The sequence below is a fragment of the Chanodichthys erythropterus genome, chromosome 23, assembly GCF_024489055.1.
Source record: "Chanodichthys erythropterus isolate Z2021 chromosome 23, ASM2448905v1, whole genome shotgun sequence".
NCBI lineage: Eukaryota > Metazoa > Chordata > Actinopteri > Cypriniformes > Xenocyprididae > Chanodichthys > Chanodichthys erythropterus.
Window position 1 is genome coordinate 17,668,674 of NC_090243.1, and position 14,560 is coordinate 17,683,233.

The 14,560-nt window shown below is 33.9% G+C and overlaps 1 protein-coding gene across 2 annotated transcripts in view; it reads left to right on the forward strand.

Annotated features, from left to right (window-relative positions):
• Window positions 1-13,553, forward strand: part of kcnc3b (potassium voltage-gated channel, Shaw-related subfamily, member 3b) — a 79,231-nt gene extending 65,678 nt beyond the window's left edge. The window contains exon 7 of one of the 2 annotated variants that reach the window (XM_067377756.1): window positions 7,440-13,553. In XM_067377756.1, coding sequence (XP_067233857.1) covers window positions 7,440-7,453 — 14 coding nt within the window. In that variant the 3' untranslated portion in view covers window positions 7,454-13,553. Of the gene's footprint in view, window positions 1-1,480; window positions 4,525-7,439 lie in introns of those variants that run through there. The other variant, XM_067377757.1, reaches the window with a different exon arrangement.
• The last annotated feature ends 1,007 nt before the right edge of the window (window positions 13,554-14,560 follow it).

Below are 14,560 nucleotides of genomic sequence, written 5' to 3' on the forward strand. Positions count from 1 at the left end.
GGAATCATTTATTTATTTACTTGTTTGTTTTTGTTTTTTTTAAATACCAAAATAGATCAATATTTTTTGACCTAGAGTTTTGGAAAGGCATTCATTCATTCATTCATTCATTTATTTATTTGATACATACAATGCATCAATACAAAATAAATAAAATATATGAATTAAATATTTATTTATTCATTTTCCAAAATGTGTCCATATATTTTTGACCTTGAGCTTTGGAAAGAGACTCTATAGAATACACTTTGTTTTTTTTTTTTGTTTGTTTGTTTGTTTAATACCAAAATGTATCAATAATTTTTTTGACCTAGAGCTTTGGAAAGGCACTATATAAATTAAATATTTATTCATTCATTCATTCATTCTTTGCCAAAATGTATTCAGTAATTTCCGAAGCTGAATGTCAAAAATATATTGATACATTTTATTTATTTATATATTTATTTATTTCCAAAAATGCTAAATAATAATACAAATACAAAATAAATAAAATATATTAATTAAATGTTTTTATTGCCAAAATTTGTTAATATATTTTTGAAATTTGAGCCTTGAAAAAGGAACCATATGGAATAATTTATTTATTTACTTGTTTGTTTTTGGGGGGTTTTAAATACCAAAATGGATCAATATTTTTTGACCTTGAGCCTTGGAAAGACACTATTATTTATTTATTTATTTATTTGATGCACAAATGCATCAATATAAAATTAATTACATAAATACCTTACCCAATATTTGTCTGTGCTTTGTTATATTTATGCTTATTAGAGTGTCATATCATGAGTTCACTAGGTTTTGGAACAAAGGAATACAAAATATTTCAATACCCACTAACAACACTTTATACTGTTGTTCGTGTTTGTAAATCTGTTGAAATGTCTCACAAAGACTGCCATGGTTTCCTCAACAATCTCCAACAGTCTGGCTGAGAAAGCCACTTACTCTACACTGCTCTGCTTAACTACCACTGGTTAACTGAAACACTTCATCGCAAATCCCAGCTTTACGACTCCAACATCCAGAATATGATCTTAGTGGCAAACAATCCAGCTAGTGTTTTCTTCAACCAGTGGAAATGTGTGGACGTTTATGTGTGGTTCTAGAAAAACTGTGTTTTTTATGTTGTGGAATTTTTAGAAAACCAATGTATGATAAATTTCATAACTCTCATTTTCCTGTTTTGTCCTGTCTTGTCCTGTGTGTGTCTGTCCTTCTGTCTTTTACATGTCTCTTCACCTTTAATTCCACATTTGTTCCACTTTATATCTGTTTAAATTTTACACCGATGTTTCATTTTGTTTTGTTCCTTTCCCAATAATTAATTTTCTGTCGGCTACATTCTCACTCAAACCGATATATTAACTCAACATGTAACGCCCAATAACAATCCACCCCATCGTCCATGCTGTTTAATCTAAAAACACTTATTTAAAATTGATTTAACGTGTCACTAACACGAATCCAAATGTGTCAGCCACGGGTTACGAGAAATCTCGCAGCCTGAACAACATATCAGGAATGGCGGGGTCGTCCCTGCGTTTGACCCCCATCACCAGCACGCCCTATGACCCTTACGAGGCCCCGGGACCCCTCCGTCGCTGCCGCTCACCCATTCCCTCCATTTTGTAGCAGAAAAAGCGGAAAGAGTGACAGAACGACTCAGGAAAGGAGGAAAGAAAGGCAGGACAGCCTCATACTCGCATTCATAGCAATAACAATGACTGATCGTGTGAGCGGAGTAGATACACGTCACTAAACTGAGAGTTTGTGAATGATCACGGGTCATGTTAGTGTTTGAACAGGTTAAGCAGGTCAATAACTGTGCGTGTATTTATGGACGAGAGTAAATGCTTTGTTTTTCCCCATGCATGTCAGACCTGTTCACGGTACGATTTTGATGCTAAAGGAAGATAGATTAATGCATTTTCATTTCAAATGCACTCACGAACCTTGTTTTGTGTTCAAAAAGCTTCCATTTCCCTCGAACTCTGAATTAAGATGAATATTACTGTGAATAAATGTAATGATAGACTGTAGAAAACTCAACAGAATTTTTAATGCAAGAATAATGTACATATGCAATCATTACTCTGAATAGAACCGTTCATAGGGGTTAAAAATTAAATGCATCACGCTATGTTTATTTGTTTGTTTTGTTTGTTTGTATTTGTCGTTGGACTGTTATTGGCTGACAAATCATTTAGTTTAATTGCTAACCTATTGAATCAAAACTGAAAGATAAATCTGACAAATTGATTATTTGAGCATTCATTGCCATTTAATCACTTTATTTTATTTTGGCACATGTTTGTTTATTTGTTTGCATACTTTGTTTTGCTCATGTTGCCAAGTTTCGCCCACCTCTAAGCAAAGATTTCCAGTCCAAAAACTGTATATGAGGAGCAAAAAAGTGGGAAAAAGTACAGTTAATGAAATTATTTTCCTTTGTTTGCCATTATGCACAAGTGTTTGTGATGTATAAGTGTAAGATTTTAAGATGATGCTCCGGAAAAAAGGAATATTGTGCAAACTCACCCATATATGCAAATCATGTGCAATATTCCACCCTAATTCATAATGCTGCAAACATGCACATGTGGTGTTAAAAATGTATGTGCACGCGTATGATTAATCTTAATGAAAAGGTGAAAAGAATGAAGAATGGAAGATGACGAAGAGGATGTGATGATTTTAAAATCATTTCTTGTTTGTCTTGTCAATGTTAGTGTCCTGCTGTTGTTTTTTTTATTATATTTTGAATGTTTTTCAAAGACAAATTGTTTTTGTTTTCAAAAACATTACACAACAGTTTCATTTGTATATGATATATACGTTACGTGTTACTGTGTTTCTTTTTGGATTAATAGAATTAGACAAAAATATAAATGTATTCAGGTCGATGTGACCAAGTGCTTCCAGAATCAAAAACAAAAGAGATGATACTAAGCAAGTAAGCCATTTCTGAGAAAATACTTCCCTGAAATAGCAAAAAGAAGAATAACTTGTTGCAATAATTGCAAAGTTGTAGTTTATAGGAAACTGTATGTTATCTAGTTTTTAATCATTAAATGTGATTTAGTTTCCCAATGGAGAACAACCCACTGCTCAGACAGTAAATATATCATAAGGAGCCATTTTGTTTTAAACATGGTTCCTCTATCATGCAAACCTGGATCCCACAATGTACCCGGTGTCATGCAAGATTCAGTCGCCCTGCAGAATCCCATCTTCCCCAAATAAGTTCCGTTTTCCAATTTGCAATTGCTACAGTTTTATATAATAAGCAAAGTTTGGCGGGTTAGAATGACATGTAGATGAGAGCCAAAGGCGTCTTTTTTGTTCACATATTCAAAATTATATAAAAAAGTATTTATAGTTGAATATAGTCGATAAAAAGGAATTAGTACTTTTATTCAGCAAGGATACATTTAATTGATCAAAAGTGACAGTAAAGACGTTTATAATGTTACAAAAAAATCCTATTTCAAATAAATGCTGTTCTTTTGAACTTTCTATTCATCAAAGAATCATGAGAAAAAAAAATATACTGTTTTCAACATTGATAATAATCAGAAATGTTTCTTGAGCAGCAAATCAGCATATTAGAATGATTTCTGTAGTAATGCTGCTGAAAATTCAGCTTTGATCACAGGAATAAATTACATTTTAAAATATATGTTTAAGTAGAAAACTCTTATTTTAAATATTTCACAATATTACTGTATTTTACTGTATTTTTCATCAAATAAATACTTTCAAAAACATTAAAAAATCAGTAATATTTGATTGTATATTAGATGCATTTTGTCCTATATTCTAAAATGAAAATGTTAACAACATATTTTCTATTCAGAACCGATAATGATGTCAAAAATGTGGCAACCAAACAATATAACATTTTATAATACTTTATTTTACTTTATAATTTTATTATACTGTACTCTCATTACCAGATCTGCTGGGGGATTAAATCTCGCACGACAGCGGCAGCAATCCTTGTTAAAATGTCTGTATTTTAACATTTTTTAAATGTCGCGGGATGCCAGGCCTTCTCATACACTGTGAAACCAGAGACTTTCTTCCACTAAAACTGATTAGTCTCCATTAGTTATGGATCTCTAGTGATTAGTTAGTTGAGAATATTCATTCTCTAGTTAAAAAATAATCTCTTTCCTCCATTTGTGTGTAAATGTTGAAGTTAATATTGTGCTGTTCTTGTAGTATGCAGATGTTTAAAATGTTAAAAAAGGAGCTATTTTTTTTCTTTGACTTGTGTATTCCATGTAGTTGTGCCCTATTACAACACTGTCAGGTCACTGAAACACATCGAACATGTTTATATTAAAAAAGCAAGACCCCTCTATGAGGATAATTTAGGCTACAGTGTTGTTGTAGAGACTCATACACTGCTAGCTAGATTTAACTAGCTTCACCTGTTAATGCAAAGCTTCTAGGCCAACATCATAAACTTGATCTGTACAAATCTGTATCTACACGAGTGAATGCCCATTAAACTCATCTCTGCCTTTCTCTTTATGTATGCTGGTTGTTCTTTAAAGATTGTGTGTGTTATGTCGACATTTATGTAAATGAGCATTTGTTTATGGTGTATTTGTGTGTGCCTTTTCAATTTCTGTTTGCATATTAACAAGAAAAACCTTTTCTTTCCATAACTGAAATGCACTCAATCACTCAGATAACGTTTGAATACTGTATATGTGTAAAGTCAACACTTGTTTTGACAGATTTAATGCTTCTTACCTGAACTAAAACCTGCTAACAAGAAAAGGTAACACTTTATTTTGATAGTCCACTTTAGACATACTAAGTAACTGCAACTGTCAACTAACAGTTATTAGAGTATTAGTAGACTTAATATCTGCTAACACTTTATTTTGATGGTCCTCCAACAGACATTTAATAAGTAAGACTATAACTTTTCATGTACATGTCAACTTATTTTACTAATCCTAAGCCTAACAGTCTACTAATATGCTAATGAGAGTTAGTTGACATGTAGTTGCAACTTGCAAGTAAATGAGAGTTGATTGCAAAGATACTTGTAGTTACTGACTATAAGTAACTTTTCCTCTCAACTTATTCTGCTAACTCAAACAGTCTACTGATTCTCTCATGAGTTAGTTAACATGTAGTTGCAAAGTTACTTGTAGTTACTGACTATAAGTAACTTTTCAAGCACCTCAACTTATTCTACTAACCCTAACAGTCTACTAATATACTCATGAGAGTTAATTGACATATAGTTGCAAATTAATGAGCGTTAGTTGACGTATAGTTGCAAATTTCCTTGTAGTTACTGACTATAAGTAAGTTTTTAAGTACTTGTCATCTTATTCTACTAACCCTAACAGTCAACTAATACTCTCATGAGAGTTAGTTAACATGTTGTTGCAAAGTTACTTGTAGTTACTGACTATGAGTAACTTTTCAAGCACCTCAACTTATTCTACTAACCCTAACAGTCTACTAATACTCTCATGAAAGATAGTTGACATGTAGTTGCAAATTGAGCATTAGTTGACATATAGTTGCAAATTTACTTGTAGTTACTGACTATAAGTAAGTTTTTAAGTACATGTCATCTTATTCTACTAACCCTAACAGTCAACTAATACTCTCATGAGAGTTAGTTGACCTGTCCTTGTAAATTGATGAGTTAATTGACATGTAGTTGCAAAATGACTTGTAGTTACTGACTATAAGTAACTTTTCAAGCACCTCAACTTATTCTACTAACCCTAACAGTCTACTAATACTCTCATGAGAGTTAGTTGACCTGTCCTTGTAAATTGATGAGTTAATTGACATATAGTTTCAAAGTTACTTGTAGTTACTGACTATAAGTATGTTTTAAAGTACATGTCATTTTATTCTACTAACCCTAACAGTCAACTAATACTCTCATGAGAGTTAATTGACATGTAGTTGCAAAGTTACTTGTAGTTACTGACTATAAGTAAGTTTTCAAGTACGTCATCTTATTCTACTAACCCTAAAAGTATATTAATACTCTCATGAGAGTTAGTTAACATGTAGTTGCAAAGTTACTTGTAGTTACTGACTAACTTTTCAAGCACCTCAACTTATTCTACTAACCCTAACAGTCTACTAATACTCTCATGAGAGTTAGTTGACATGTCCTTGTAAATTGATGAGTTAATTGACATGTAGTTACAAAATTACTTGTAGTTACTGACTATAAGTAACTTTTCAAGCACCTCAACGTATTCTACTAACCCTAACAGTCTACTAATACTCTCATGAAAGTTAGTTGACATGTAGTTGCAAATTAATGAGCGTTGACATATAGTTTCAAAGTTACTTGTAGTTACTGACTATAAGTACATTTTAAAGTACATGTCATCTTATTCTACTAACCATAACAGTCTACTAATACTCTCATGAGAGTTAATTGACATGTCCTTTTAAATTGATGAGTTAATTGACATGTATTTGCAAAATTACTTGGTTACTGACTATATTAAGTACATATCATCTTATTCTACTAACCCTAAAAGTCTACTAATGCCCTCATGAGTTACTTGACATGCAGTTGCAAGCTAATGAGTTAGTTGACTTGTAGTTTCAAACTTACTTATAGTTAGTAGAATGTCTAAAGTAGACTATCGAAATAAAGTGTAACCCAAGAAAATATTATGGACAAAAACGGATATTGTTAGTGGTTGAAGCATAATTTCATTGGCCTGAAATGTTCAGCTGTTTCATTTTCTGCTCAAACCTCATATTTTGACTCAAACTGACAAATGGTTGCGCTTAAATTATTATTTAGTTGAATGAATTATCTGTTAACTGAATTCTTGCAGTACATGCTTAACTATTACCAGCGATCCACAGGTAAACCTTCCACAGCTTTCTACTGTTCTCAGTTTTAATCAATAAGTTTCCTTTATCAACAATAATGTAGTAGCCTATTGTATTTTAAATTGATCTAGAATGTATCTGGGGTGGACTATTCCATTCCTGCTAGATCTAGAAAATTAATTGGCCACATTTAGTGTTAGCACTCAAGGTTAATCTGCAGCGTCTTTAAATTTCAGGTTAAACACTGTGTGATACCATTAATTGTAATTAGCACATGTGTGTTTTCTCCGGGACTGGACTTTTTCACCCCTGAGAAGATACATTGCACAGCCGGTGTTCAGTGCATGCAACTTCATCTTGAGATCTGTGTCTGTAGAAGAGTTTCAACCGTGTTTGTCTCAATTTCTTTTTTTCAGTAGCTTTGTTTTTGTGTGATTTCTGTAAAAGCATTTCTACATCTTAAGTTTTCTGTGATTTTATTTATCTGTTGTTGTTGTTGTTGTTGTTGTTTTTTTGTTTTTTTAAAAAAAGCATTGCTTAATTAATGCTTGTTTCTAACAAAATCGTTATATTTCTGTTTTTGTCCACAGTGTTAAGTTTCTAGCATTTGGCAATTCTTTTAAGGAGACACAGTTAGTCGCTGAATCCTGAAAACTTTGCCGACGGGGCCGCGCCATCCATACGGGACGTGTGAGGAATGTCGGAGTGGCAAGAGGGTGTGACTGGAAACAAAAAAAACAAACAAAAAAAACAACAAAGGAAACTGGAAATTTCCGATGCCGGATCTTCACACGGTAACCAAAGCAACCTCACCGAAATTCCGGATCACTCCTCTTTCTACAGACTGACTGACTTTACAGCAACAAAACCGAACATTGCACTGACACCTGAAAGAGAAAAAAGACTCTTGAAGGAACGAACGGAAAAACATTCCAATGTTTTAAGATCAAAACACCAGGTGTTTTGACTGCCACACTCACCTGGGCCCTGAGTTTCTGTATATTAGTCTATATGTAAGAATGAAGGACCAAGTTAGAATAATTATGTAGCATTTCTGCTAAGACCCTGTAGCATTTCTTGGCTGGGAGAACTCTCCGACAGACTTTTTACAGACTGATATTCATCGACCGTTTGCACAGAATGACTAAAATGGCTTAGTCATGCACAATTTTTCCTTGTTTTCTTTTCCCCCACTCAGCATATTAGCAGCAAAGTGTGTTGTCCGTGCATTGCCGTGTGGTAGTTCCCACTCCCTGTCCGAGAAATGTCCGAGTCTTAGAGTAGCTTTTCTTTGTGAATGAATCTAGAGCACTGAAAAGTGAAACGCAGCACTCTGCTTTGGTAACAGAAGTACGTTGCTATTCCCAAACAGTCTTCCAGGTTTTTTCCCGTACGTTCGGGGGAGGCAACATCGAAAACACAGTCCTGACAGACCAAAGCCCAACTGTGACCAAATATAATGTACGAAAGCTAAAATGGCACAAAATAACTTTAGATGTTCCCTGTCAGATCTGAACTTTTCGTCCCTTTAAATACGAACGGATTGGCATGTTCTGCCAGGGGTGCTGTCTCTAATTCCCAAAAACCCCTCAAATTGAGGACTTTTCCCATGGGAATCCTCTCTGATTATAGAGGTTTATTTATTTTCTGATTTAGTAGAGCTAATGCTGCCATAGATTAAATATCTGCACATGTGAGTGCTTGGACCAATAACTAGCGTTTTGTCTTTATGGAAAGAGGGTATAAAGGTCAGGGAAATGCAGAGACATTCTTAAATTCTCCCTTTCTAAAAAAAAAAAAAAAATCGTCTATGTACGACTTGTCTAAAACTGCCTTCAGAGTTTCCCTCCATCTCTGTCTCGTATTCTCTCCTATTGGCTTGACTGCGTTGTTCCTTCTTAACTAATCAGAGGGAACGCAGGAGGTCACGCCAAATGAATCAAGAAGAATAAATGTACAAAAAAACACGAACAAATTTCTATTTTGATAAGTAACATCTCCATGGTTCACGAGGAACACGATTCGCTGCCACCGATGTCCGAACGCGACTGTAAAAATGCAATGCCGACCACCCTACGAACAGCCGCGGCGACTTACACAAATAAGAAAAGAGAAAAAAGGACAAAAGAAAAGAATATTAACGCGCTCTTTTGGAGGGAGATATGATTCATCAAAGAGGTTGTTTCCTCATAGACTGAACTGTGAGAAAATGGATGTCAAAATATATGAAAAAAGAAAAACAAATGAAAAAAAAAAAACTACTTGGAGAGAAAAAAAAATTAATAAAAAAAATGCATTTTTGTAACTTTGTTTACCAGCATGAGACTTTGCATGACTGTATTTTCTGCTAGCCCTTAGTTGAAGTGGGGAGGGCTAAAAAAATAATTAAAAAAGATATTAATAATAAAGATGTTAATAAAAATAAAAAACATGATATGCAATGGATATTTAAGAAAAACAATATATTTAAAAGAGCTATATTTTGTTTTGAAATAGGAAGAAAATGTGAATAAATTCTGACTGCGAGTTACACACTGAACTGTTTTATTAGTTTAAGATTAAAAAAAAAAAATCTCAATGCCACCAAAATCTGTTCTGCTACATACTGCCCCATGTAACATTCTCGTTCGGTTTCATTTCTTCCATCGAAATGCCGCCTGGACTGTATATTTTGGTTGCGTATCTCTCTCTCTGTATGCCGAAGGGGTCGTCTATCTATCTAAGTGTTTGGCTAATGTTTGTCTGCGTACAACATTAGTTTTCTCTGTAGCCATGATAACAACTGTGCTGATGCTAGAATCCTCTGTAAGCGGGATATGGCGTCTTTTCCCACATGCATCGGGGCTGATAGTGTTTCATTCTCCGTTTGAGTTCACCTGCTCTCATTGGCAATAATATGAATGATAATCCGATGGAGATGTAGCAAGGCAAAGTGGAGGCTCGTATCAGTCTCAGCGTCTTCCTTACAAACGGATGCAGTGTGGGAAACTGTGTTTTTGTAGAGGCGTTGTGTCTCTAATCTCAGGTGAAAAACGTGAATGCTCAGTCCCGCACCAGACCTCTGCCTGCCCGTGCAGCCATTTTTCATTTTCCTCTTGTCTGATTATGAAGATCCCTCGAAAGGCATTTTACCGTCATTTGTTGATGTATTTCCGGTTAAAACAGGAAGTTAGGATCCCTTTATATACATAGCCAATTGTCTTTAGCCTTTAGCTTAGCAAAACAACAGCTTGTACAATGAACTAAATCAATGAAAACACTTTTAAAATTGAATAAATTCTGCAGATAACCATTTTAAATGTCATTCTGTAATATTGGCTATAGAATTAAAATTTATAAGTCTAAAAATGCTAATGTTCAGTTTAATCCAATTTGGTTCTCAGAATGACACCAGGCTGAAGTTAAACCTTTAGCATTTAGCTTTAGGTTAATGCAAAACATCACAGTTGAGCTGCAGAATTAAAATTGCTAACTCTAATCATGCTAATTTGGTGTGTTAGTTTTACCCAACTTGTTTATCTAAAAGTTTTATATATCTCAGGACATCAGGCTAAAGCTAAACATTTAGCTTTAGGCTAAGGCAAAGTTGAGTTAAATTTGTTTGTTATTTTGTAATAGACACCATAATTAAAATTACTAACTCTAATTAGGCTAATTTGGTGTCCTAAAATGCTAAGTTTGACCCAATATAATTGTTTATATCTCAGGACACCAGGTTTAAGTTAAACCTTTAGCATTTAGCTTTAGGTTAATGCAAAACATCAAACTTGAGTTAAATGTGTTAAAAGCCTCTTTGTTATTTTGTAAAAGACTTCATAATTAAAATTGCTAACTCTAATTAGGCAAATTTGGTGTCCTAAAATGCTAAGTTTTACCCAATATAATTTTTATATCTCAGGACACCAGGTTAAAGTTAAACCTTTAGCATTTAGCTTTAGGTTAATGCAAAACATCAAACTTGAGTTAAATGTGTTAAAAGCCTCTTTGTTATTTTTTAAAAGACTTCATAATTAAAATTGCTAACTCTAATTAGGCTAATTTGGTGTCATAAAATGCTAAGTTTGACCCAATATAATTGTTTATATCTCAGGACACCAGGTTAAAGTTAAACCTTTAGCATTTAGCTTTAGGCTAATGCAAAACATCAAACTTGAGCTGTTATTTTGTAATAGACTTCATAATTAAAATTGCTAACTCAGCATGCTAGGACACCAAATTAGCATGATTAAAGTTTTACACAATAGGAGTTCTTATGTATCTCGGTACACCAGGCTAAAGTTGAGTTGTTTTTGCTTCAGATCTGGGCCTCAGTCAGTAGCATCTTTAACATTGTAGCACTGCTTAGCATTTAACACAAGGGCATTTCCAAACTTGTTCACATAATTCAAGATTGCACAAAAAGTAGGTCGAGATGTTATTTAATCTTAGAGACACTTGAGCCACATGTGAAACAAGGTTTATACTGACGGTCATTGCAGATGTTGTAATCAATACGATACATAGGATGACAGAGCAGATAGAAGATAAAAGTTACCCTTGACAAAGGTGCTTGACTTTGACAAGCGTGTTATTGTAGATGAAAAGCCTCTGCTAATTACCGAGTGGACAGAAAAGAGAGAATGAAATGAATATGAGAGACTGCGAAGGTTCAAGCAGGCAGCGGTCTGGTGTCGTGTGAGGGACGGTTTGTGATATTTCGAGTGTGCTGATATCATCGGCTTCTGATATATGGAATGCAGATGGTGGAAGTGGAAATACGACCTTCAGGAGAAAGACAATATGACACAGCTTATATTTTCGAAACCTTACCAAGCGAAAAGGAGATGTCTCCGGACTGGGTCACTGGGTCCGTTCCCAGCCCAGAAAAGAAACCTTATAGCCCAAATAGGTCTTTGTTTTTTCAAAGTTGTGCATATTTATAGTTTTATAAATGCTTTTGTTTATAATTATCAATTTATTGAATAATTTATATTTTATACAGAGTTTTTGTTCTGAGATCATCTCTTTGTTCCATTTCAAAGATTGTTCATATTTTTTATGACCAGTTTGTTGTTCACTTATATAAATATAAAAGAGCCTGTGTTCGGTTTTATTTTAGAAGGCATTAAGACCACTTTGGTCCAGGGGTCACAAAGTAACGCAGAATAAATATTTTAAAGCATGCTTCCAGCAAGAACACAACGACGCATATCCACACTGGCAAATGCCAGTTTGATTTTGTTTTATTCCCAAACATGTTCGTTTTTTCTTTTCAGGACAAGTCGAGCTTGTCTCTCCATCGAAGCACACTGCCCTGTTCAAATGATTTGGAATGATAGATCTGTCTGCATCTAATTCTTCTTGTTCGATTTTTACTGTGCCTGCTCTTGTATCCAATGTCAGTTTGATCACCCGTTTCTTGTGTATTAAGTTTGATTTGATGTACTTGAATTACAGATATGCAATCACCACCTCTCTGACCACTGCCAATCATCCCGATCAATCAACATGATCAGTAATCAATATGATTAAAGTGATTAACAACCTTGATGTGTTTTTTGATGCTTTTTTTCTTTATGTATGTATTAATGCACACTGACACTGGATTCATATTGGAAGATTAGACACATTTTGAACACATTTAACACTTTTTTTTTTTCTTTTTATTCAGCAAGGACACTTTAGATTGATCAAAAGCGACAATGTTTAAGTCTGTTTCAAATAAATGCTGTTCTTTTGAACTTTCTATTCATCAAAGAATCCTGAAAAAGCAGCTCAACTGTTTTCAACTTTGATCAATAATAAGAAATGTTGAGCAGTAGATCAGCATATCAGAATGATTTCTGGAGGATCATGTGACACTGAAGACTGGAGTAATGATGCTGAAATTTCAGCTTTTATTGCAGGAAGAAATTACATTTTAAGATGCATTCATGAGAAAACAGTTATTTTAAATTGTAATAATATTTAACAATATTACATTTTTTCTGTATTTTTGATCAAATAAATGCAGCCTTGACAAGCATAAGGGACTTATTTTACAAACATTAAGAATTTTGAACACCTATGGTAAAATATGGTTCAATATATGTCCTGAGTAGCCTATAAAAATCATAATATATGTTTTATTAAAAGGGACATTTGAAAATCTGACTTTTAATGTGTTTAAGTGCTATAATCCCAGTGCATCTACCAACCCAGAAAACATGAAAAAGGACAACCCAGTAACTTTGTTTTGATAAAAAAAAAAAAAAATTTTGATGTTCACTTTTTTTTTATTCAACACGATTGTATTAGGTTTCTGGTTCAAATTGAATTGCTTCATGTTAAATTGACTTGAAACAATTACTTTTTGACTTGATGTTTTCATATTGAAATAACATGTTTCAATCAAGTAAACCCAACCAGGACTCAATCAAACAGGACTTTCACTTCCCATCATGCTTTGCAAATGAGCTGAACTGGGAGAGTAAATGTTGAAATAAATTGTGATTTTAAGCAGTTTTTAGCAAGATGAAAAAAATGGAGAGACTTTTTAATGTTTACTGTTCTATTATGTATTATCTGTTATGTTAATAGTTTTGGCGTTACCATTGTGGTGAAGTGTTGAGCTTGTGCTTGGGTTGAGGACCTGCTATCAAAACTTCAAATTACTTTATTAATGATATATTCATTATGGTGGTGCTCTGAATGAAAGCAGTATACAGAACATCACATCACAAAAGTTACGTAAATCATAAAACTAAACAAGAAGCTTTAATTGTAAGATTGTTTGTAAAAATCTATTTCTATGAAAACTTTTTATTTTAATTATACTAAAAACATTCAAGTTAAATGAACACAATTGATTCTACTTTGTTTAACATGGTTGATTCTATTGGGTTTTACTTGTTTCAATCATGTGGAATCACTGTCCATGATTGCGTTGAGTTGGTTGGACATAACTATTTTACATAGATTCTTCCTTAGTCAGTTGTGTTGTCATAGTTGTTTTTGCATAGATTAAAAATAAACCTTTAATGTTAATAAAAACTTGTGGTTGACAACCACTGTCCATAATTGACAAGTGAAAGTATAATTTTTTGAGTATGTGAAAAAACGAGCCAGTCAGATTTCACTGCTCTTTGTAGGAAGGGGATCTTTTTATAATATTACCGCCCCTTAATCTTCACGTTTTCACCCACAGTGCCTCCACTTAGTTTAAATGGTGCCAATTTAAGGCCATGGCACTATTTAGAGTCTCTTTAGCTTGAATAGCCTGCAAGTTGACCCTGGCAAGCTAGATTGCTAAAAAAAAGAGTGTTCCTGTCCGAGCGATATTTTGTAAAAAAATATTAGACCAAACTACATAAATTTATCCACTAACCGTTCAGAAACGTCCAGTTTCATTCTAAAAGTCTCTCCATCAGTGTCGACTCCGGTTTGAACAATGTAAGGCTGAACACCGTTACTGACAATCCTCATTTTGGCTCCGTGATATTCTCCAGCTTTGTTGATGTTGAGCAACCGAAGCGTGAGCTGTTAAAGCTCCGCCCTCTTCTGGAAAAGGGGCGGGAGCAGCAGCTCATTTGCATTTAAAGGGACACACACAAAAACAGCGTGTTTTTGATCACACACAAATGGGTGCAAATTTGACAAGCTATAATAAATGATCTGTGGGGGATTTTGAGCTGAAACTTCACAGACACATTCTGGAGACACCAGAGACTTATATTACTATAATAGGTCCCCT